At 34.3% G+C, this 26,880-nt stretch overlaps 1 protein-coding gene across 1 annotated transcript in view; it reads left to right on the plus strand.

Moving 5' to 3' along the window:
• Nucleotides 1-48: 48 nt before the first annotated feature.
• LOC136025231 (uncharacterized) overlaps nucleotides 49-26,880 on the plus strand; it is a 45,903-nt gene continuing 19,071 nt past the window's right edge. The window contains exons 1-3 of the mRNA XM_065701065.1: nucleotides 49-153; nucleotides 2,723-2,864; nucleotides 15,988-16,128. Coding sequence (XP_065557137.1) covers nucleotides 2,745-2,864; nucleotides 15,988-16,128 — 261 coding nt within the window. The 5' untranslated portion in view covers nucleotides 49-153; nucleotides 2,723-2,744. The remainder of the gene's footprint in view (nucleotides 154-2,722; nucleotides 2,865-15,987; nucleotides 16,129-26,880) is intronic.

Genomic DNA, 26,880 nt, shown 5'->3' on the forward strand with positions numbered 1-26,880 from the left:
GTCAAAAAGTCAAGCGTAGGTGTTAATTGATAAACAGTTTTGGTTATTGTCATTTTGTTATGTGGTACTGTTGGAATTTCGCTTTTCAGCTTCACCTTCGGGCATCTAGGATTATAGTTTTTGGGGAAAGGGACACAGATTTGAAAAAAGAAGGTAAATTGTCTAGAAGCTATAAGACGTTATAGGGATTTCAAGATCCTAGGGGGGGGGGGAGTAGGCTTGAGGCACCTCCATCCTTGGATATATCTTTGGTGTGGTGTATACGTGTTTCCTTTCCTATTTTTTTTTGTATGAAGCTCGTTTACAATTGTTTGTCTACTGGCATTGTCTTGTTTCAAAATTAACTTATTGTTTGAAGCGAATGGTAGAGTCTATTTTGATGGTTCACCAAATCTATAGGCCAGCCAATGTCATTGTTTCAGTCAGGGGCAGATATAGAGCAAAATCTTGGGGAGGGGGACAATGTGACAAGGGTGTTAATGGGTAAAATCAGGGGGGGCAATGTAACAAAGGTGCTAATGGGCAAAATCTGGGAGGGGGCAATGTGACAAAGGTGCCAATAATTGACATAATCGACTAATTTATTCTAAAAAAGAGTGAAAAAAAAGAAAAAACAGGGAAAGAGGGTGTCCTGTCCCCCTGAATCCACCAGTGGTTTTACCGTCATTTTGGTCATGGTAACTAATCAGAAATTTTTGGAGATTGTTTTGGCCGTCTAGCCTCGTAACCACGTGTTCAAACCGATTGAAATGGGTTTTGCCAACATAGTGTTACTGTCATTTTGAAATGATAGGCTATCAGAATTTTCTGGAAAGTATTTTGATTGGTTAGCCTTGTAATCACAAGTTTAAACCAATTGAAATTGAGTTTTAGCTAAATCTGCTGTTGGGTGCAAGCTAAATATATATTTAAACCGATTTGGGCTCGCCTAAAACTAATATTAGATTAACCCTCCTTTTAACAAAATACGATTGTTTACAGAACCCGAAACGCCCTATTTCATTCTTATTTGTGACAGGCTGCAAAGGATGGATATACGTTGCTTTTTCGGCACTGATTTGCAATGAAAACGGCACCAATTTAAGCTTGAAAAATTTTCTAGTTCTCGGTGTCGGTTTTAAAAACGGCGCCGGTTTTATCGTGGTCATCAAGAACAAAAGAATTTCTCAGTCGTTTCCTTTTCTTCTGGTGGAAAATCAAAAGAACTAAATAATAATAATAATAATTAATATTTAATAAATGAACTTCACAATTTAACGATGAAAGAATTTAAAATTTAATGAAAATATTTTTTGTTGAAATAAAATTTTAAGTATAAAAATTAAAAGATCTTAAAAATAATAATAATAAAAGAACTAAATATTAAGTAGAGATCAATCATGTAACTGTTGATGAACTACAGTTGACTAATGGTGTCCATGATGTTGAGTTTTGAAAATCTTGCGCAAATAGCATTGTATTTTGTACTGCTATCGTTTATTCACTGAACTGCTGAAATGGTGGCAAAAAAAGCTACCTCTGTCAAATCCTTAAACTTATTTGTCTTCCGATCATCCTGGAATATTTCTACCAAAAAACTCGGTTTCCAGCAACTGAAGCATCTCAAGGACACCTGCTTCCTGTGTACTTTATAACATATGGGAATTACCCTCTTAAATAGTTCGATTTGAAAGAATTGAACTAGATACGAAATCTGTCTAAGCTAGGAATGAACCCTATCATATGCTGCCATCGCTTTTCGCGCCTTTTTGCCACACAACTCTCTGACTTGCTTGCGGTTTACCACCATGGCGTCAAAACGTAATTGCAATCTTTTCCACAAAGTGAAATTCTTATAGAAGCAAGTCACAGAGACATTATCCATCGGGAAGCCCCCTCCCTCATTATATTGTCCTTCAATTTGAGGCAAAATACACATATTTTCTTAAGCTTAAATCAAAATATGGCTCTGGCAAAGAAGTGACGTTCTTAGGATTGGATCCATGGGACCTTAAACATTTAAGGAATTGCAAATCAGCAAGTGTCAATTTATAAATTAGGCTATATTAATAGGTAAAGAAACGATTTAAGACTTTGTTAGTTTTTATCCTCCCTCCTTCCTCTGGCTTTCATATCGGGATATCTCAGTTTACGGTGAATTTTATCCTTTCGCAGAAAGTTATGCGTGGTAGGAATACACACAAAATAAAGAAAACCAACGTTAAGTTTAGTGAATATTGATGCGAGAAACAAACCTTTATTTTTTATTTATTTCTCTTTTGGGGATATGAAATTTACACGATTTGTTTTAATATGTCTGAATTGACATTTAAAAATGATCTAAACCGTTTTTAACATTTATTTTAAAAGATAAACCTTATGTAATAGAAAATAAAGAACGAATGGTTATTTTTCTCTGCATTAGACTATTGGCGGATCCAGGGGGGCCCTGAGCCCCAAAATATTTTTCTTATCGCCCTCTTCACCTGTTTTTTTCTTTTTTACTCTTTTTTGGAATGAATTTATCAATTCGGTCAATTATTCGCACCTTTGTCACATTGTGCCTCCAAGATTTTGTTCTAGATCCGCCCATGCATTAGAGAAGTATCAAGCATTAATTCAGATTTCCTCATTTGAGTAACTTCATTGTCTGAAACATCGCCAATATAACTCGAATTCTGCTGATTTATGTTTTTCTTATGTGTTCTTTTTCTACTGTGATTCAGACGTAACCCTTTTACAGGTTATTTTGGTCTACAAATACAATGAACAAAGAAGAGGAACTTTTACAGAAGTTCAAAGAGGTCCATCCAAAATTGATAGATGATATTCTCGGATGTCCTGAGCTAAAAGAAGTGTCAATTGTTCGTGAATGGTATAGGAAGGTAATCATAATTCGAATAATTTATTTTATTCTGCTAGATCAGCAAGTTCTATCTAAAAATCGTTTTGAACTGTTATGCCTACAGTCCAGAAACCTTAAAAAAGTTTTCGAAATAGCCTATGTTTACAGTTATGTTATTTTTTCCCCTCAATTAATCAATAAAGGTAGTATCCAAGTAAGGAGTACAAATTGCGGAGGGCAGGGGTGGGCAGTTTCCCCTTCTGAAATTTGAAAAAATATCTTTTTCGGTACTTTCTTTTAAAATATTGAAAAAATGCCCCTTCCCTAGATTTTTGAAAATACTTTTTTTCTACGTACCTTCATTAAAGAAAATAAAAAATTCTACCCTTCTTCTAAATTTTTGTGTTTTGGCCCCTCTGACCCATGTGAATGTTTGTTGTGTTCTAAATAATAATAATAATAATAATAATAATAATAATAATAATAATAATAATAATAATAATGTTGTCAAAACTTGAAAACAATTTTTCTAGTAATAATTTTCTAATTTATAACTGATAAATCCGCTAAAAATTTTTGTTAGTTTAGTTTTATTAGATTACAGCACATATATTCTTCTTCGCCTTAATTGGGGATTTTTTTTACCGCTTTAAAATTGTAGAACTATAGAACTTTTTCCCATATTTCCCTGTTAAGCTTAATTTATTCAGATCTGAGTACACCCCTCTAGATAATTCTTACCATCATACTACTCAAAAGCCTTCCTTTTATTATTGTCAAACTCCCTTTTTCCTATATTTCACAGCTAAGCTTTTTTTATTCAGATCTGCGTTCACCCCTCGAGATAATTATTACCATCGTACTATTCAAAAGCCTTCCTTTTATTATTTTTAAACTAATTTTTCCTATATTTCACTGTTAAACTTAATTTGTTCAGATCTGCGTACATTCCTCGAGAGAATTATTACCATCGTACTATTCAAAAGCCTTCCTTTTATTATTTTTAAACTAATTTGTCCTATATTTCACTGTTAAACTTAATTTGTTCAGATCTGCGTACATTCCTCGAGAGAATTCTTACCATCATACTATTCGAAAGCCTTCCTTTTATTATTTTCAAACTATTTCTTCCCATATTTCACTGCTAAGCTTAATTTAATCAGATTTATGTACACCTCTCGAGAGAATTCTTACTATCATACTATTCAAAAGCCTTCCTTTTATTATTTTCAAACCACTCTTTCCCATATTTCACTGCTAAGTTTAATTTATTCATATCTGTGTACATACCCCGAGAGAATTCTCACCATCACACTATTAAAAAGCCTTGCTTTTATTATTTTCCAACTACTTCTTCCCATTTTCGCTGCTAAGCTTAATTTATTCCGATTTGTGTACATCCCTCGAGAGAATTCCTATCATCATACTATTTAAAAGCCTTCCTTTTATTATTTTTAAACCACTTTTTCCAATATTTCACTACTAACCTTCGTTTATTCAGATCTGTGTACATCCCTCGAGAGAATTCTTACTATCATACTATTCAAAAGCCTTCCTTTTATTATTTTCCAACCACTTCTTCCCATTTTCGCTGCTAAGCTTAATTTATTTAGATTTGTGTACATCCCTCGAGAGAATTCCTATCATCATACTATTCAAACGCCTTCCTTTTATTATTTTCGAACTACTTTTTCCCATATTTCACTACTAAGTTTCTTTTTAACGATCTGCGTACTTTTCTCGAGAGAATTCTTACTATCACACTATTCAAAAGCCTTTTTTTTACTATTTTCAAACCACTTCTTCCCATTTTTTGCTACTAATCTTCGTTTATTCAGGTCTGCCTGTATCCCTCGAGAGAATTCTTACCATCATAGTATTTAAAAGCCTTCCTTTTCTTATTTTCAAGCCACTTTCTCTCATATTTCTCTACTAAGCTTCGTTTACTCAGATCTGCGTACATACCTCGAGAGAATTCTTACTATTCAAAAGCTTTCCTTTTATTATTTTCAAAGCACCTTTTTACCGTGTTTCAATGCTAAGCTTAATTTTTTCACATTTGTGTGTACCCCTCCAGATAATTCTTACCATCACACCATTCAAATGCCTTCCTTTTATTATTTTCAAACCAATTTTTCCTATATTTCACTGCTAAGCTTAATTTATTCAGATTTGCGTACATTCCTCGAGAGAATTCTTACCATCATATTATTCGAAAGTCTTCTTTTTATTATTTTCATACTACTTTTTTCTATATTTCAAATGCACGCGTAAAACCCATTTCTAAGCGTTGTTAGATTATTGGCAGCCATAAGAAATGTTGAAACAGGTATTTTTATATTAGACACGTCACTTGATTACATTTTATGTGTCTATAGTGCGTTCCAACTATCTGTTTTCTGGAAAAACGGGGACGGAAAACCGGAAACAGAAAAATCAGTCTAGACCTGCCGTTTTCTTAGGCAGTGCAATAGCGCTGCCTAAGTAAAGAGCAATATGGGCACAATGCATTATTATATTTTTAGGGGTTAGACCAGGGTACTTCCTACCGAAGGACTTGTCATAGAAACTTTGAAAAAGGCCTATTCAATCGGAAATTAAAACGGCTAGCGTCCTTTTTAATAGTCGAAATTAATTACATGGCAAATAACCCCTCTCCCACGCCTACTATTCCCCCAAACACATCCAATAAAAATTTGAGATATCCCTTTTGTTCAACACAGTTAAAAAGTCTAGAAGTTAAGCCTTTGAGGATGATACCCCCCCACAGGCCTCAGGGTAATGATTGTAAGTTATGCCCTGGGGCATATAAGGTTTACATAGAAAGGGTGATCGTATAAACTTTGGAGGGGGCTCTATGGGCTGGTAATTAAAAGTTTTAGGGCCTTGTTTAAGATTCAGGATAATCAGAGGTTGGATACCCCCCACACCTCGTATTTTCTTCAAATTCATCTGATATAAATTTTGAGAGGGGCATATGTTCAGGTAGAAACTTCGAAAAATGCTCATTCGATTGGAAATATGAAGGGCCTCGTTCCCCTTGTGTGTGTGTGTTTTTGTGTCTCTCTCACCGTGCCTGTGTATCTAACTATGTTTTCGACTATCACTGTATGTGTCCGAGTGTGTGTTTGCCTGTCTCTGTGTTCGTCTTTGTGCGTTTGTGTGTGTGACTGTGTTTGTTTGTGCTTTTGTCTCTCTCACCGTGCCTATGTGTCTCACTGCGTGTTTTCATGTCCCTGTGTTTGTCTGACACTGTGTGTTTTTTTGTCTGTTGCTCAGTTGGCCTGTTTGTCTGAGTGTGTTTGCCTCTCTCTGTAGGTATCAGAGTTTGTGTTTGCCCTTCTTTGTGTTTGTCTTTGTGTTTTTGTGTGTCAGATTCTTTCCGTTTGTGTGTTTTTTGTCTATCTCTTACCGTGCATGTATATCTTTCTCTGTGTGTGTCCGAGGGTTAGATTGCTTATCTCAGTGTTTGTCTATGTGTGTTTGTATATCTGACTCTGTTTCTTTGTGTGTGTGTTTTTGTCTCTCTCTCACCGTGCATGTGTGTCTGACTATGTGTTTTCCTGTCTCTGTGTGTGTTTGAGTGTGTGCGTGTTTACCTGTCTCTGTGTTTGTCCCTGTTTATTTGTCTGTTTGACTCTGTGTGTTTGTGTATTTTGTCTCTCTCTCCATGTCTGTGTGTCTGACTGTGTGTTTTTGATCCCCTTTGTGTGTCTGAGTTGGTGTTTGCCTGTCCCTGTGTTTGTTTTTGTATATTTGTGTGTCTGAATCTGTGTGTTTGTGTGTGTTTTTGTCTCTCTCTCACCCGGCTTTTGTGTCTTACTATTTGTTTGCATGAATATGTATTTTTTCCTGTATCTGTGTTTGGCTTTGTGCGTTTGTTTGTGTTTTTGTCTCTCTCTCTCACCATGCCCTTTGTATCTGACTGTGTGTTTTCCTGTCTCTTTTTGTGTCTGAGTGTGTGTTTGCCTTTCTCTGTGTTTGTCCTTGTGTGTATTTGTGTGTGTTTTCTTCTCTTTGTCAACATTCCTTTGTGTCTGACTGTCTGTTTGCCTGTCTCTAAGTCTGGCATTTGCCTTTCTCCCTGTTAGCTTAGTGTGTCTTTGCCTTGTGTCTGTATTTAGACTTCTGAAAAAAAAATCCTGTCCATCTCTCTCTCAGACCTCGGTAAAAGCCCTGTTAACCTATCTCAGACTCTAGCAGATCCCCCTATGAGCCTGGTAGTAGTATCTTTGTCTATTAAGATTCTTTTTCTCTCATCTCTGACTTTTGAATAACCATTCTAAACGTTGGAGCCATTAGCGTGCCCTAAAAATTATGAAAACATGAAAAAGTAATGTGATAAGATATTTTTATTAAAATAATAGAATTTGGAATATGGTCATAAAAATTAATGCATTGAATACATTCCATAAAATACTTCATTATATTTTCTCTTGACTTGGTGCTTATTCCATTTGGGGTCATAGACAACTTTTCACAACCTTGCCATACATTAAATAGTTGATAATATCGGGTTACTGGAATTTATCTGTTGGTAATCCCATCATGCTAGAGGTAAAGTTTGCTGGTGCTTTGTTTTTCATCAAGTTATCTTTACATTCCTTATTGATATTGTCCGCCAAAGCCCTTTTTATTTTACTTTGCGGTTTCATTGTCTATTATGACATTTTTTTGCATAGATTGAAGTTTTGACACGTAGATAAGGTGCGGGAAACGATATTGGTGGTTGAATAGGCTTGCCTTCTTGTCTTCTTTCGAATTCTAATACCAGAAAGATGGTAATAGGATATATAAAGGGGTAACATATTACCGGTATCCTTAGCAGGAAGTTGGCCCTCGTCATCAACTAAAAGTCTTAGGTTCGGATTTTCTTTATGTGTTATCAGCTCTGGAGATTTCACTCTCGCATATCCACCACCACTAGTAATGTTGAATTGTTTGGTATTCGAAAAGAATGTAACACCTTTCTGTTATGGTGACGCATGCATGCTTTTTCAATCATATCGCTGTTGAGGCTTGTTTCACAGTTCAAATATCTTTTTGTCAGCATACAATGTTACGATAACTTTACCATGAACGCATACTTAAAATTTCATACATACGCATACGCATACTAGAAACATGTCAACTTCACCTTTTAAAATAAATATTTAAGTGTTTATCCTTCAAATATACAAATGTTACTGTTCAAAAATGTACAATAAACTAGCTATTTTCAATGACCAGCAATAGATTACCACAGAGGCAGCTGCTTACAAAATCCTGGAATCGACGAAAGGTTAAGAATGGCTTAGGTGCAATATTACACGCCAGGGTGGATCGTGTGCCATCCTTAGTCTGCTATGGTGGCGTAAATTGTCTTAGACTAACATGTTCTACAGCTTAAAGTTAAGTTGGGGTGTTTAAAGAATTTTTGACTGAGGGGACCTGAAATCTAGCACTCAGTCAAAGCAACGAGACATTCTCATTAAGAGCTCCCCGAAACATATCTTAATGTGGGTTTAATTTACCTTTAAGAAGATGATGCGAAATAAGAAGAAGAATATTATTCAAATGTGCTCTTTTCAGTCAGGAATGCATAGTCTTGGCTCGAAGAAAAGAGGCATTTTCATTAAAACCGCAGGAATTGTTAAGAGAAGTTTTTTGACGGAAGGGAGGGCTGAAATCTAACACTCATTCAAAGAAACGGGGTGGGGAAGATTGTTCGTGCGATGACCGTGGTTGTACTTATTAAAAGAGCCCTGTAAAGCTCTTTCAAAAAGTAAAAGAATTATTTAGTTTAGAAAAATCGTTATTTAATCGGCGTCAAGTAAAGAAAAAACACAGGGAATCACGCAATAGAGTCTCTTGAACCTTGTATTGCCCTTTTAAAGGATTCAAGAATTATTTATTTAAAAAAAGTTTTCACCTTTTAATGAGTGTTAAGGAAAGAAAAAACCATATGGAATCAGACCGCACTGTATACGACAACAGAGTCTCTCAAACCCCGTAGAGCTCTTTCAAAAGGTACAAGAATTGTTTATTTAACAAAAATCTTTATTTTTTAATGAACGCCAAGTAAAGATGTTGATGTTTTAACATCGAAAAAATATTCAATCAACGTTTCAAACTGCGGCTTTGTTCTTTTAAGATTGTCTCTAATATAATTGTAAAACTCTGTGTAAGGAGGAGGAAAAGAAAGACTTTTGATCGTATGTGAAGGTGCACCGTATTCTAGCCATAATGTTACTCTCACTTTTATTTCATCTCTGATAGAACATTCAAGTTCCAATAGAATAAAAGACTCAATTACTGAAATATGCGCTAAGAACAATCCCCAATATAATCTAATAATATCGTCTATTGCATTACTTAACAAGCAGGTGCGCATCAAATGTAAGCAGTTCTAGCAATCGATTTTCCCCTTCCATGTCAATTATTACAGTCGTATGGGAACACGTAATTTATAGCTTCATCGAAATCCTGATATTCTGTTGATTATACGAAATCTAAGAGGACATTCTGCTTCTTGATTCGACCGAATACACACTAATGTATTAAAAACATTTTCTTCGTCGATCACAGAGCTTCTTACTTACTTGATAAATTTGTTTCTGCAAAAGGGTATTTTTCCTAGAAGGGCCAATGAAAACTAGGATAGTTTCTTTGCACAAACGAGATTTTCGAGCTGATCCTCCGAATTATAAACCTATTTCCATTTTTTCAGTTTTTCAAAGGTTTTATAAAACTCATGCAGTAGCAGCAAGTCATGTGCCTGGAGAATAAAGGTTTTCTTAATATTCATCAGTTTGGGTTCAGACTAGGACACTCCGGCCAAGATTCACTAAAGGCTTTGAGTTTATGGATTAACAAAGTTCTGGATTCTGGCCTTCTACTCGCAGAGTTCATGATTGATATAAAAAAACATTTGATAGTATGTACCACCCTATTCTCCTCAGGAAATCGGAGCATATTGGAACAAGAGCCGAAACTCTGGATTTGTTCAGATCATTGAGGAACCGCAGGATTTATTTGGGAGAAGACCCAGGAAATAATATAGTATGTAATTGCGGTGTCCCCCAAGGGTCAGTATTATGACCTCTACTGTTCCTGATTCACGCTAACGATCTGAGTAGCATATTAAACTTCGCACGCACTATTCTTCACTGCTGCAAGATATGTAATGATTAAGATTCTTTTCAGGCTGTAGATGAGGATGAGGTTTTTGGATTTTGCACACTATACCACACTAGGCTGCAGTGACAAGCATATAACAGCGCTTACTTCCAAGCTTAGGATTGTTCTCGAGGAGACGTATCTCTGGGTGAATTCAAACCGACTTATGATTAATATTGATAAATCTTACGTTTTATTTTTTTTTGTCGAGTAGGAAGTGTCCAACCGGAGATATTTGATATGGAAACATCCGGAGGTTTGAAGTCGGCCAGAAAAGTGTTTTGCAAAATAGCTAGGAGTCCTGCTTGGTGAGAACCTGTTACTCCTGCATCACATTCAAACAGTAAAGCTGAAGATATTATCGGAATCGTGGAATAATAAAGAAACTAAAGAACACTTTGCCGCAGAAAACACTGTTCCTGCTATAAAACGATCTTATGAAACCTCATTTACAATACTATGCAATGATCTGGCAATTGTCTTTGAAATTTCACCCGCAGAAGCTCAATTCGATTCATAAACTTTCTTTGAAATTAATTGGAAAAAATGAAGAGTATTTGTCAATGAAGTCGCTACATCATCGGTCATGCTTAACCTTAATGTTCAAGTTTCTATCTGATGAATTCCTGTTTGCATTTAAACATTATGTCAACTAATCTTGGACCAGCATAATTTAAATACCCGATCATCTTCAAACCTGCAAATACCCCTTCACCCCGACTTTACGATTTAGATTTTGCTCTGAATATAACTTGTGCAAGGTCATGGAACCTGTTCTCTGAAGTAACAAGTAGGAGCTCCCTCGCGTCATTTAACAGAAGAGTAAAAAATCATTTATTAGCATTGGAAAAGATTAATTAAATATGGGTAAAAAAATACATAATATATTAAATATAATTAGATAAAAATAAAGATAAATTTTCTTTTCTTTCGAAATTTTGGTGAGGTGGTTTCTCCTGTGGCAAAAGGCAGGAGGATAATTGGTAGTTATGTTAGATTAAATGAGATCTAACGTTACAAAACATCTCACGTCTGCGCTGCCATTATGTAACATCCCGTGTGTGTGTCGTCATTACGTAACATATCACGTGTGACGCCATTTCTCAACACCCACGTGTACGCCATCATTACGTAACGTCCCACGCGTACGTTGCCATCACGTAACGCCCACAATCCGCTGCCATTACGCAACACCCACGTGTGCGCCCTACTCAGTCACAAGTGGGGATTTCCCATGGACCCCTGAAGTCTAGCATGCAACGCCAAATTTCGTCAACCTTAACGTAGATAAACATTCCCCTGCTAAGTAAGAACCAAAGAAATGTTTAAGAAGAATTTCTTTACAAAAAAGTCTTAAAAAACGTCTTGAGATGTCTTGAAACGTCTTGAAAAACGCCTTGAAGAAAAATGTCTAAAAAACGTCTTGAAATGTCTTAAAACGTCTTGGAAAATGTTTCCGAGAAAAATGTCTTGAAATGTCTTGAAAAACTTCTTGAAGAAAAATGTCTTAAAAACATCTTGAAACGTCTTGAAAACGTCTTGAAGAAAACTTTCCCTGTTACGTAACAACCAAAGAAATCATGAAGAAAACAAACCCCTATTGCTTAACACACATCTATATTCATTTGCACGAGTAAACAATAACCTATTACGTAACATGCACCTCTCTTGAAGAAAACAAACCTTATTACGTAATAACCAAAGAAATCCTGAAGTAAACAAACCCTTTTATGTAAAAACCACCTGTTTTCATTTGCATAAGTAAAGAAACACTATTTTGTAACAAGCACCTGCATCTCTTAGAAGACATCCCCTATTCTGTAACAGACACCTGCATCTCTTAGAAAATACCCCCTATTACGTAAGATCTGCATTCATTTGCATCAGTTAACAATATCCCATTATATAACAGTCATGGCATATCTTAGTAAGAATCCTCTATTACGTAACAAGTAAAAGTAGATAAACCCTGTTTATTAACGTATAGGTGTAATATACTGTTACAGGTCACTATAGTATTGCGTAAGACCCAGGTGCGCGTAATAACGTCCTGAGAGACTAGTAGCTCCAATAATGTAGCCCCTATCTGGCTTGTTAAATCCATAGAGGCCTTACTACTATGGAGCTAATTTTTTGGAGCTAATTTGAAGTCCGAAGTTCTAGTGCCGTTTTTAAAAGTCAAAATGAACGGAGGACAATAAGCCCCCCAAGCCTATGATTCCCCAAAATATATCCGGTCGAAATTTTAATAAATCTATTTTATTTAGCCTTTTGAAAGGTCCAGTTATTCCGTCTTAGAGAATGTCAACCTCCCCACATTCCTCAGGACAAAGGCCGTAAGCTAGGCCATTTGTTCATTGTTTACAACCAGTATATGTTATTGAGGAAAGTATGCATGCTTGAACTTTACTTTCCAAGAAGACGAAGAGCATTCAAGTGAGCCTTTCAGAGAACGTTTAGAATCTGAACCAAAACAAGTTGTGTGTATAAGGATTGTCAAAAGGGTGTAACACTAGAATAACTGAGTACATTAATTTGAGATATTCAGGAAATGATAAGAGAGATAATCAAAAAGACAATATTTGCATGCTACTTACACTACTACAAACTACCACCACTACTACTACCAGACAATCTATTTGCAGTATTGAGGGGAAATTTGAGCTAAATCAAAAGACACAATGTGCAAGCAAATTGTCAAAATAGCGCGTCTCAAGAATTGATTTGGGTATTAAGTTGGAACTTTCAGAGAATATTAAAGGGGAAGGTCATCTCACCAAAAGGCAATATGTGCATACCACTGTTAATAAAACTGTTACTGCTGCATTTACTACTACTACTGCTTCTATTGATATTACTTGTAAGTCTAAGAGCACTGAGAGGAAAATATGATAACATCAGATGAATGATGATACTACTAATGATGGTACTACTAATGTTCAAATACTAATGATGGAATGATTGATACTACTTGTAAGTCTAAGAGCACTGAGAGGAAAATATGATAACATCAAATGAATATGATAACATCAATGAATATGGTTATCAAAAGAAAATAGCATCAATGTCATGGCAATGGCTAATTGTATTAAGTTGAAACCTCTAGAGTTGAACTGAATCATAACACGCTGTCTCTATACAGTTTGTCAAACGAGTGTAACAGCAATATCTTAGGAACAGTTTGGTGTATGAAGTTAAAACTAACAGAGCTTGTTGTGAGGGATGTTGGACTAACAAAACGAAAATATTTTCCATCCTAATCCTACTGTTTCTACTCATATTACTACTACTGTTACTATCATTACTACTTCTATTGCTACTACTGCCACCAAAGCTTAGGCTACTACTATTAACTCTACTGCTAATACTGCTTCTATTGCTATTAAAGCTAAGGATATATAGGTGAAAAATTTGGGATATATAGTAACTGAATTGAACTAAATCGAACCAGCCTATGCCCACGCAGGTTGTCAAGCGGATGCATCAGAAATGTGTCAAGAACAATTGATGGTATTAAGCTGAAACTTTCAGCCTGTGTTGAAGGGTATTTTGAAGAAACCGAAGATGCAATGCGCATACTGTAACTAATGCTGCTACAACTATTGTTACCGTGGAATCCAAGGGTATTAAGGTTTAGCTTTTAAGGAATATTTAGGCGGTGTTGAATTAAATCTAAACAAAGTATGAGCATGTGGACTTTCAAAAAGGTAGCACAACAACATCTGAAGAACAAATTATATTATTAAATTAGACTTTTAAGGGTAAGTTTTGATGGACTTTGAACTAGCTAGAAGGCAGTATGTGTATGCTTGTAATACTACGACCACAGTTGCTGTAACCAAAGACGCTAAAGATATTAATGTGAAACTTTTAGGGGAAGTTTAGGAGGAGTTTCAATTAGATGAAAAAACTGTGTGCATGCATGTCTTTAAAAGGGCATGTAAGCAATATTCGGTCGAGACAAAGTAACCGTAGAAGCAATATTCTTACCAATACTGCCGAAGAATGAATTGAATGCCTCTTGGATATTAAGCTCACACTCTACAGCTTCATCACCAATGACCAGAATCATAAACAGCTAGATTGAGAACTAGGTTTAAGCACAGAATTTATTACCTTCCAAGTTTTACGAATATCCTTGTCATACACAGCAAAATTATTTAGATAATTGAGAGATTTGGTTTTCCCACACAAGGAATTATATATATGTCGGTAAATTGAAATGTTGAATTGACAAAGACGAATAGCACTCGCTAAAAGTGTAGCGCTTTTATCCATGGGTTTAGAGGAACAATCCTTTTAGACCTATGATTAGAAGGTGGTACCTTGTAAATGCAAAGAATACCCTCTTTTACAGTTCCATAAAAGTACTCACATAAACAAAAAAATCTTTATCATTATCAAACAAGCCTCACGAATTTTCCACCAATTGAGGCCCAAGAAGAGATAACTCTTTTTCACCAAACCTAATAGAATAGGAACCAAACACTTGAGTCCGGTTATTTTTCCCCTTTTTAAAGTTGAACCGAGAATATATTGGAAAATGATCAGAGATATCACTAACTAAAATTGAGTTTTCCTTCAGTTTAGCAATAGAATAGTCGGTCTCCATCCTTTATTTGTACTCTGGGAAAATTAAACTTATGTTTTTTCTTTAATAGAAAATATTATACTTTTCTTAATTTAAACTATTTTTTCTTTGAGTCTTATATTACGACAGAATGTTTTAAACATGTAGCGATGTCGAGATAGAACATAACTTCGTTTAATTTCCCATTGAACACTGAATACTTGTATTTATTTTTGCTTATCGAGGAAAGGTATGAAGCCAAACGCTTTTTTTGGAAAGCTCTTGGCATTCAAAACTGTGTACCTGTAGCTATAGTTCAGCTTCATACACTAGAATTTGCAGAATTCTGCAGCTTGGTAGCTCCTGTTATGAAAGTCGTCGAAATTCTAGTCTCAAAAACTAGCGAGTCAAACAGCAATGAATAAATCTACCGAAATTTTATTCAATTTAGAATTATAGTCCAAATAAAACAAAATTGACACGGAATTTCGATTTTTTTTTAAATACTTACCTCGTTAAGCTATTTCTCCTAGGTTTAATGAGTCTTTAACTAGAATTTTTTATGTCGTTTGTAGTACATTGCTAATTCTATTATTTCGCGGTAACTTGAATAGTGACTATACTGCCTTAAAGAATGCTTTATCGAATATTTTATGGACTATTTAAACCATAATGTTATGGATGGTATTGCAATGCTATAGAGTACTTAATTTAATGAAGAATTTGCTAATAACATATTATTGAATTAAATAATAAATCTTGATTCTGTAATAATAAATAATTCAAAAGAAAACACGTTTAAAACGGGTACAATTTATCATAAGACAGTAAAAAATAAGAGTGAAGACAGCATGAAGTTTTTTTTCGGTTTCTCATTAACATTTTACCCGTTTTTCATAAATTTTCTTTTCAGTTTTAAATGGAAATGCAGTGTGGTCTGAGGAATTATTTAAATAAATATAAACATTATTCCTTTATTATATGCAACATCATATTACAGGTAATATTAATATTATTCATTCTTTAGTATTTATTTATTTGAAATCGCGAAGTATTGTTTCGTGGTTAATAAAAATGGCGTTAAACATAAAGGCTGTTGCTTTATAAAATAAACGCGCCTGAAATGAAATGATACAAACTTGGACACGAACATATCAAGCAGTTGCCTGAATATCTTGACAGATAAAACAGATCACACTGCAAATTTACTAAAGACAGCAAAAGGTACTAGACATTAACAATAAGATGAGAAAAAAAAACCATTAGGATTTTTCATTCAGCAGAATATTTTTTGGAAAGTAGATTCTTATTTAGAAATAAATCCATTGAGTTGTGTTTCCGTATTTTAATGATAGTTTGTGATTGTCAGTAATTCAAGTTGTTTTACGATTTTCATAGCCAAAAGAATAATGCTTCCGAAATAATTATTTTAAAGGTTTTTGAATATAATACTGCTGGAGGAAAGTTGAATCGCGGTCTTCTAGTCGTGCAATGCTATTTATCCATGGTGGAAAAATGTCAAATTAATGACGAAAACACCCATCTTGCCTGTGTTCTTGGATGGTGTCTTGAAATGGTAAGATAACTTCCACATTTGGTAGGTGTCATCAAGGGTGTATCCATGGGGGCTATGGGTTTGCCCCTCCCCTCAAATTTTTTACCCAACTCATAAAAACATAATTAAAAATGCATATAAGCCAACTTTTAATGTACATTTAAAAGGTTATTTTATCCTCTCCTCCAAAAAAAATCTTGAGCGCGCCCTTGGCTGTCATATACTATAGATAGATATAGATAGATAGATAAGTGTATTTCAAAAGCCTAAGGGCCATATACACACAACAATATAAATAAATAACACACAAGCAAGAACATTAAACAACAGTACAAATTACAAGCACGCACAGAAACAGAATACAGCGCGAAAATATCTAAACTAACGACAAAATAAGTTAATCATAAAAACGTTTCTTCTTACTAAGGATTAACGGACTTTTCCCCTTTATTAATAGTATTTTCACTCTTAACAACCTATTCTAAAAATTGCCAAGGACCCCCACGCTTAATTGGTCGTCCCATAAATCTTCCGCTTTCCCGATTGAAAGAGAGAGAAAAAAAAGAAGAGAAAAAGAAATTCTTGTGTTTTATATCATATAACGGGAAAGAGAGAGCACTTCCAATCTTGATGGGAAAAAGTTGACTCTCAACTAGGATTCAACGGAGGAAATTTAGTGCAATTCTATTCCGGGAACGTGGAGAGAAGAAAGGATTTGCTTAGGAAATTCTCCAGATCTAGGCCTCAAATTATTAAGACTCGCTGTCTTTGTGACTTATAATAATAATTCATATTGTGTCTTATAATAATAATTAATAATAAATTATTCCAGAAAAAAAAAGCCCGTGGGCCATAGGAAAATTACATAATACACAAACAACAAATTCACTACATTAAATTAAAACTATTCAAAGAAAACGCTCCCGATGCACCGCTGCAATCCTGACAAACCTTGCTATCCTTTTGATACTCAGGAAATTTGTATCATTCATTCTATCTACCATCCATATCTCATTCAATTTTTCTTTTCCATACATCTCACGCCTCCAATCATTCAATTCGACACATTCACACACAAAATGTATTAAACTTTCATCCTGAGATCCGCACATAGGACAAGCAATAGATACTACCTTCTCCCCTTTTCTCCCTTGATACTTTCTTTTCTCCCCAATCAAAAATCCATTTCCCCTCCAATCCAAATACGCCTTCAAATCCTCTCTACTTAACCCAACCTTCCAAAATACCTCCTCCCCCCAACTCCTCTTTATCTGTTTATAAAATTTTAACGACCCTGAACGATCCAGGCTTGCCCACCATATCTGTATTTCTTGATTCTTCAATCTCTCTTGTACCTCCCTTATTACTATTTCCTCCATACCCATAATCCCCTTTCCTTCATTCCACCATTCTCCTAATCCACACTTGTCTAAGATGTCCTTAATCTCCGCCGGCCACCCTGTTTTACTATTCTGTCTCAACGCCTCTAAGTATGCTGCCTTTGCTACCGTAAATCTCTGCATACCCAGTATCCTAACCCAATATCTCACCATGGTCACTAGCCTCATAGATCGCAGCGATACTAGCCCTAAATCCCCCTGGATTACCAAATTACTAAACGAATCCCATAGTCCTAACATCCTCTTATAATATCTCATCATAACCACCTCAAGTTTTGGACCTTTCCGATAGCCCCAGATCTCTGCTCCATAATGCATCGCCGGTACTATCTTACTTGTCCAAATCCTCTTATGTACTCTAATATCTCTCACCCGTCTAAGACTACTCCTCGCTATTTCACCGCTAATATACCTCCCCCTTGCATTCGCTAGATCCAGATGCCCACTGAATTTCCCATTACTAGTAAACTTTACCCCAAGATAAACAAATTCATTATTCACTGGTATAGTTTCACCTTTAAAGGAAAAATTCACATCTTCACTTTCCATGGCTTTACGACCAAATACCATCACCACTGATAATCTCGCTGAACCTGTGGGAAATCGGAACATGTACATCAATTCATGCAAGTTCTATGGTCCATAAAATTGAAGTTTTCCATGCTCTATAACTGAAAGGTTTATTTCGTGTGAATTTCTAAGTTTTTTTTTTTTACATAAACATACCAAAATTATGTCGTAAAAAATATATCGTAAAATATAAGAAAGTATATCGTAAAATATATCGTATAACATCGTAAAAATAAGCCTTCAAACTGTGATTCATTTATAATTCAAACCAGTGCACTGCAGAGTGTTTACTAAATAACTTAAATATTCCAAAACTCTAGTTTCCTACAGAATACATTATTGTTTCTTTTCTTTTGATTTTCAAATTTCTAGAATTTTGTAGTCATATGAATAGGTATTTGTTGAACCTGAATATTTCGCAGGACATCGAAGAAGCAAATTGAATTTACAGGGCAATGTATTTGTTTTGGCAAGATTACTGGGCAAGATTATTTTTGGTTTTTCTTAGAATACTTCTAATAACGGTTGAAATCAGCTTTATTTCACTCCCTTGGAAATGGGACGACATAAACTTACCATTTATTTTGGACTGAAGTGCCTGCTGTATGGTTTTAATCGTCATATTTTTTCTCACAGTAATATCCCCTCAACAGTTTTAAAAAGGCCCATAGCCGCTACTCTTTTCTTCCTCAATGATTTAAGACCTCCAAGAAATTTATTAGCGATTCCTTCAAGACGCAGGTGTTATTAATTTTCTTCAAGACGCAGGTGATTGTTACTTAATAGGGAATGGTTTCAAAAAAATGCAGGTGCTTGTTACATGATAGGGAGTATTTTCTTTGATTGTTTAAAAACCTAAGAGGGCCAGGAAAAACCTTCAGGGGGCCACTAGTCAAGTGGCCGTAATAGTGCTTGTTACGTAATAGTTTCCTTTGTTTTTACGAAATAGGGGCTTGTTTACTTCACTTTTTTCTTAAAGACGTTTTTCAAGACATTTCTAGACGTTTTTAAGACATTTTTCTTCAAGATGCTTTTTAAGACGTTTTAAGACGTTTTTAAAGAAATTTTTCTTCAAGACGTTTTTAAGATATTTTAAGATATTTTGTTAAGGATGACGCATTCTCGCTTGCCTCAGGGCCCCATGGCGAATTCTGGCTTGTAACTTAGGAGGACACACACGTGGGGTGCTATGTAATGACGATGCATACGTGGGTGCTGCTTTAAACATGTAGACGTTTTTAAAGATATTTTCTCAAGACGTTTTTTTTCAAGATTTCTTTGGTTCTTATGCAGTAGAGAATGTTTACCTGTGTTAAGGATGACGGATTCTCACGTTAGTTGTTATTTCAGGGGTTCTTTGGGGAAACACAAACCTGGGGTTTTACGTAATGATGATGCGAATGTGGGTGTATTGTAATATTTCAAGAATTTTTTTCAGGATTTTATTTTTTTCAAGATTTTTTACTCAGGGAACCTTTATATTGCAGATCCCTCCCCCTTTAATGAATCAAAATAAATTTATCCTCAACGGAATATTACGCTAGACACCTGGACCAAGAAAGCCTTCCTAATATTTTGATCCGGGGAATACTTTTTAATGGAAATGTTTTGAAAAATTTATGAATTGCGTGTTTCCTATGTCTGTAATAATTGACTTGCGGGGGAGAAAATCGATTGCTGAAAATTATTTATATTTGATGGGCACCTGCTCAGATATGAAATAAAAGCAACAGTATCATTATGGCTAGAATATGGTACACCTTCATATAGATCAAAAGTTTATATTTTCCTCTTCACTGCACAGAATTTCACGCTTATATTATAGACAATCTTGAAAGAGCTTAGCTATGTATATAGCCTACAAGATACTTAAATTGCATTGATTAAAAATATTTAGTTTTATCCTGGAACAAGAAATCTAAAAAATTAAGGCTTTTTTGTACATACAAATCTTATAAACAAACAGTAGTTTACAAGCATTACTAAAACAATTTATTCTTTGGACACCGAAATCAATATTATACGGATAGAAGGGAGATATTTTCAACTACGAACTCGTTTGATCGAGGATTATCAATATAAATCCTTGATAATTCACCATAAATGTATCCACAACATCAAAAATATAATATTGCATGAAAAGCATTACTTTTAACAAATAAGTATAGATTCAAGGGGATACTGGGCATGTGACTTAAATCTATATTTTGTTCATTTTTTCTTGGTATTATTTTTTGGCAATTCCCAGCCAGTGATACTCAATGGCTGACACACAACACCCTCTGGAAACCATCAAATGTATGAAGTTTGTGGCTATTGTCCCGCAAAAATATCCGTTTACTCTAGAATCGATTGTTTAAACTTAACGAAAAATACAGAATAGCGTTTCTTGTGATGGATTCTGGCAATTGAGGCCAGCTTGACACCACCCCTATGAAACCCTCTGGCGCACATTATCACACCTAAAGGTTTTTCAACCTTTTTCACGCAAATAACCTTAGAAACAAAAAATGATCTTGTTTTATTTGAACAGCGGGACTTGTCATTTCGTTGATAGATTGCGATATTCCATGGCTATTCACAGCCTTAGACACTCAATGGCTGACACACGGCACCCTCTGGAAAGCACTATCACACATATTGAACTTCTTTCGGACAGTTTATCAGCAAAAATATCAGTTTATACTAGAATCAATCGTTCAAACTTAACGAAAAAATCCCCAATAGCGTTTATTCTGATGCCTCCTGGCAACTTAGGCCAACGTGGCACAATATACCAGCCCGATGACATTTTCTGCCGCACATTATCACACCTAAGGGTTTCGCAACCTTTACCCCCATAAATAACTTTACTAACTGAAAATGACCATTGTTTTATGTGGAAACTTGCCATTTCATTGTTAGATTGTGATATTCCATTGCAATGCCCAGCCTGTGACACTCAATGGCTCACACGGCACTCTCTGGCAAGCATTATCACACATATTACATTTTTTGGGCTTGCCCTGCAAACATATCCGTTTACACTTTATAAACAAAAAATTACTAATAAATAACTTAATAATAAAGAAAGCAATAAATGAATAATAAAAAAGTGACTTGTTTATAAAACAAAATTGATTTTATTTTACAGCGGAAACTTGTAATTTCATTGTTAGATTGCAATGTTCCATGGCAAATTCCATGGAACGCACAAACAGTTCACGTATAGCAAGGTTCAGGAAGAAAAAATTCTCATAAAAAAGTTTCAGGGGAAAACAATAACAAAAAAAATCAACATATCATAAGTTTCTTGAATAAAAAAAATAAGATTGAACTAAGTTTCACGAAGAAAATCAACATAAGAGAAATTTGACTTACAAAAAATCAACATACAAGATGTTTCACGAAAAAAATAAACAAGTTTCAAGAGGAATAAATTAACATATAAGTTTCACCAAAAAAAAATCAACACAAGAAAAGTTCCACGAATGAAAAAAAATCAACATACAACAAATTTCAAGAAGAAAAAACATCAACATACAATGAGTTTCAAAATTACCATACAATAGGTTTCACGAAGAAAAAATCAATATAGAACAAGTTTTACGAACGAAAAGCCTATAATAGGTTTTCCGAAAAAATCAACATGCAACAAGTTTCATGAAGAAATAATCAACATATAACAAATTTTACGAACACGAAAAATCAACAGACAGTCAATTCCACGAAAAGAAAAAAATTAACATACACAAAGTTTCACAAAGAAACAAAAATCAAATGCAATAAGTTTCACATAGAAAAAACAACATAGAACAAGTTTCATGAAGGTGAAATAAAAAAAAACCAGTTTCACGAAGAAAAAATTAAGATAAAACAAGTTTCATAATCAGAACTAAAAACACAACAAGTTTCACAAAGAAAAATACACGTACAATATGTTTCACGAAGAAAAAACCAGCATACAACACGCTTCTTGAAGAGAAAAAATAACTTACAGCAAATTTCACGAACTAAAAATGAGCGCGCAACAAGTTCCATTAACAAAACTAGTTTCACGAGGAGAAAAAGCAACGCACAAGTTTCACGAAGTGAAAAAAACAATATGCAGCAAGTTTCATATAGAAGAAATGAAAATGTAGCAAGTTCATGATGCAATACTTTTCACGAAGAAAATATAAATATACAATAAGTTTCACAAAGAAAAATGAAGATACATTACGTTTCACAAAAAAAATATCAGCATGCATTATGTTTCACGAGCAAAAACTCAGCAAAGTTCCATGAGCGAAAAAACTACATGCAATATGTTTGACGACGAAAAAATCAAGATGCATTACGATTTTAATAAGAAAAAAAAATCAATGTACAACAAGTTTTACAAGCAAAAAATCAACATACAAACAGTTTCACGAAGTACAAATTAACATGCAACAATTTTCATAAAGATAAAACCAAGACACAACAAGTTTCACGAAGAAAACAAAATGGACATACAACAAGTTTAACAATAAAAAAATCAACATGTAACAAGTTTCACGGAGAAAAAGCCAATGTCCAACAAGTTTCATGAAGAATAACTAAAAAATACAGCAGGTTTTTCGAATAATAAAACTAACATGTAACAAGTTTCACGAAAAAAAAATCAACCTAGAACAAGTCACGAAGAAAAATCAACATACATTATGTTTCACGAGCAATAAGTCAGCATGCAACAAGTCTCACGGACAAAAAACCAACTTACAACAGGTTTTACGAATAAAATATCAAATTTCACGAAGAAAAACTAAAAGTGCAACAAGTTTGGCGAGGAAAAAAATAACATACAACAGGTTTCACGAATAAATGATCAACATAGCCTACAACTAGTTTCTTTAACAAAAAATCAACATACAAATAGCATCACGTAGAGAAAAATAAATTAACGCATAGCAGGTTTCACGAAGAAAAGAAAATCAATATGCTAGAATTTTCACGACAAATAATCAACTAAAAAAAAAAATCTCGAAGATCAAATAAAAATAGAACAAGTTTCACGAAGAAAAGATTAGCATACAATAAGTTTCAAAAGGAAGAAATCAACATATTATAAGTTTCATGAAGAAAAATTCGACATACATTATGTTTTACGAACAAAGAATCAGCATACAACAAGTTTCACGAACAAAACTCAACATACAGCTAGTTTAACAAAGTGAAAAATCAACTTACAACTAGTTTCACGACGAAGAAATCAACATAATAGTTAATGTAAGTTTATTAATGAAGATAGAACTTTATAAAATGCATATATATATATATATATATAATATGTCTGAAAAGGCTTTAGGTGTGATAACGCTTGCCATAGGATGTTATATGCTAGCCATTGTGTGCCACGATGGAATCAATATTTAGGAGTCATCAGAAGAAACGCTATCGGGAATTTATCTTTAAGTTCGAAAGACTAATTCTAGTGTAAACGGTTATTTTTGTAGGAAAATGGCTGAAAATACTTTACGTGTGATAATGCATGCCAGAGGGCGCCATATGCCAGCCAATGTGTGCCATGCTGGTGTTAATTCCTAGGATTCATCAGAAGAAACGGTGTTGGGATTTTTCCTTTAACTTTAAATGATTGTTTCTAGTGTAAACAGTTATTTTTCTTGGAATATCTCTGAAACTGTTGTAGGCCAGAGGATCATATGCTAGGCATTGAGTGCCACGCTGGCATCAGTTGCTAGTAGTCATCAGAAGAAACGCTGTTGGGAATTTTCCTTTAAGTTTGTATGATCGATTCTAGTTTTTACGATTATTTTTGTAGGAACATCTCTGAAAAGGCCTTAGGTGGGATAATGCACGATAGAGGGTACCAAGTGTCCGCTATTGAGTGTCGCAGGCTGGAAACTGCCATGGAACAACGCAATCTAATATTGAAATGGCAAGTTTCCGCTGTTCATATAAAAACAATGGCCATTTGTAGTTTATAAAGTTATTTTGTGTAGGAAAAAGGTTTAAAAGCCCTTAGGTGTGATAATATGCGCCAGAGGGCAACAAAGATGGGCTGGTATGTTCGGGCTGGTATGCGCCACGCTGGCCTCGATTGCCAGGATTCATCAGAAGAAACCCTATAGGGGATTTCCATTAAGTTTAAACCATCGATTCTAGTGTAAACGGATATTTTTTAATGAAAATGCTTGAAAGGCCCATATGTAAGATAATGCTTGACAGAGGGTGTCGTGTGTCAGTCATTGATTTTCACAGGCTGGGAATCGCCAGGAAATAATACAAAAGAAATGATCAAAATATAGAATTAAGTCACATGTCAAGTGCTCCCTTGAATATACCTTTAATAAGCCATTCTTCCTCTCAATACTTCTAGATTTATTCGTTAAAATTAGTTGCTTTCATGCAATATTATATTTTTGATGATATGATGATATTTTTTTCCTCGATTGAACGAGTTTCTAGTTTAAAATATCTCCCTCCTACCTGTACAGTATTGATTTCAGCGTCCTAAGAATAAAGTATTTTACAAATGCTTGTAAATTTGTTTATTTATAAAACGGATATGTACAAAAGAGCCTTCTTTCTTTAGATTTTTTGTTCCATAATAAAACTTCAATATATTTCACTAATGCAATTTAAGGATCTTGTAGCTTATGTTCATAGGTATTCTCGTTCAAGATTGCTTCTAAGTAAGTGTAAAACTCTGTGTAGTGAAGAAAAAAACACTTTCGATCATATATGAAAGTGTACCATATTCTAGTGATAATGATACTCTTGCTTTTTATTTTGCCTCTGATAAACGCATTCAAGTTCTAATAGAGTAAAAGACACTATTACTAAACAATTTGCTAAGAATAATCGCCAATATTATCTGATAATACCCTCTAAAGTATTACTTAACAATCAGGTGCATATGAAATGTAGCAAATTTCCAGTAATCGATTTTCTCCCTTTCAAGTCAATTGTTTTAGACATGGGAAATACGATCCGTAAATTTTTCTAAATGTTTCCGTTAGAAACTATTCTTCGAACCAAAATATTAGGAAGGCTTTCTTGGTCCAGCTGTCTAGCGTAGCATTCTATTGAAGAGAGATCTTTTTCGATTCTTAAAGGGGGCAAAATTTTTGGAATATAAAGGCTCCCCTAGGAAAAAATCTTGAGGAAAATGAAATCTCTTAAAAAGCTTTGGAAAAAACTGTCTTGAAAGAAAAATGAAATCCTGATAGAAAAAATCTCTTGAAATATTACGTAACACCCACGTGTGCATCGTCATTACATGACATCCCAGGTTTGTGTTTCCCCACGGAAACCCTGAAAAAACAAGTAACGTGAGAATATGTCATCCTTAACACAGGTAAACATTCTCTATTACATAAGAACTAAAGAAATCTTGAAGAAAAACGTCTTGAGAAAATGTCTTTAAAGACGTCTTGAAATGTCTTGCAACGTCTTGAAAAAGCCTTGAAGAAAAATGTCCTAAAAAGCGTCTTGAAAAATGGCTTGAAGAAATATTTCTTTAAAAGAAAATGGCTTGAAGAAAAACGTCTTCAAATGTCTTGAAGCATCTTGTAAAACATCTTGCAGAATAATATCCTATAAAACGCCTTGAAACGTCTTTCGTGAAAAAGGTCTTGAAGAAAAATGTCGTAGAGAATGTTTCGAAACCTCTCGAAAAACTTCTTGAAGAAAAATGTCCTAAAAACATCTTGAAATATTTTCGAAGTAAAAACTATCGAGTCTAATAGAAAAAAAAGATATAAAATATTTTTTCTATAAAAAAGACTACGTCAATAAAAATGAACAGAAATTTATATGAAAAACGTTTTCCACAAAACACATTTTTAAAAGAATAATGAAGAGCCTCGCTAAGCCAAAAATTAGTAGAAATAAATTCCAATAACTTTCCAAGCGCAAAATTACCATAAATCCCTATAAATAAGTGAATTAAACCTGAAACGAACAGAAATTACACTAAAAAACCGATTCAAACTCAAAGTGAACAACGATTAACATGAGTAGGACTGACAACCCCCAGATCTCCTCAACACCAGAACATAATTTGTACTTTACTGAAAACAAAATATATTTTAAATGTTTTCACTTTTTTGACTTAAAAAAATACAGAAGTATTAAGACTACAAGGAATAAATATCAGAATATGTATATCAAACTGACAATACACGGTTGTTGTTTTGTTTTTTTTTTCTTTCTTTTTTTTGTAAAGTGCCAATTATGTTCTGGTCTTGAGGAGACATGGGTATTGTCAGCAATACTCCTTTTAATTTTTGCTCGTTTTGAGTCTGACTAGATTATCTATTGTAATATCTGTTAGTTTTTGGTTTCATTTATTTATTAATGGTGGTTTGTGGTGGTTTTACACTTGGAAGATATGAAACAAAATCGTAGAATTTAGCAGCGCTTTCGTCTGCAAAAACTTAAACAACAAGAATTTGTTGATTTCCAAAGCCAACTATGCTTTCAAAAGAAAGCTAAATCGTCTTAAACTTTTTGGTGCCATATATTTTAGCTTCATTTTGATGATTGTTTGTTCATTTTTTATTGACAGAGTCTTTTTCATAGAAAAAAATATTTTATATATTTTTATTTTTTTTATTAGATTCCATGGTTTTTACTTTGAAGATTATATGACCTTATTTCTGCTCATTCTTGGTTTAGTGAGGGTCTTTACTTTTCTTTTAAAAATTTGTTCCGTATGTTTCCCATTAATAAATACTATCTGTCAGTAATTAAATAAAAAAAGGTTTTTCAACGGAAAGTACGGAGCAACCTCCTCCTCAAGACCTCACTCTTTACGCTATAGTTTTTTTTTTACAGA

This window comes from Artemia franciscana, chromosome 3, assembly GCF_032884065.1.
Source record: "Artemia franciscana chromosome 3, ASM3288406v1, whole genome shotgun sequence".
Lineage (NCBI taxonomy): Eukaryota > Metazoa > Arthropoda > Branchiopoda > Anostraca > Artemiidae > Artemia > Artemia franciscana.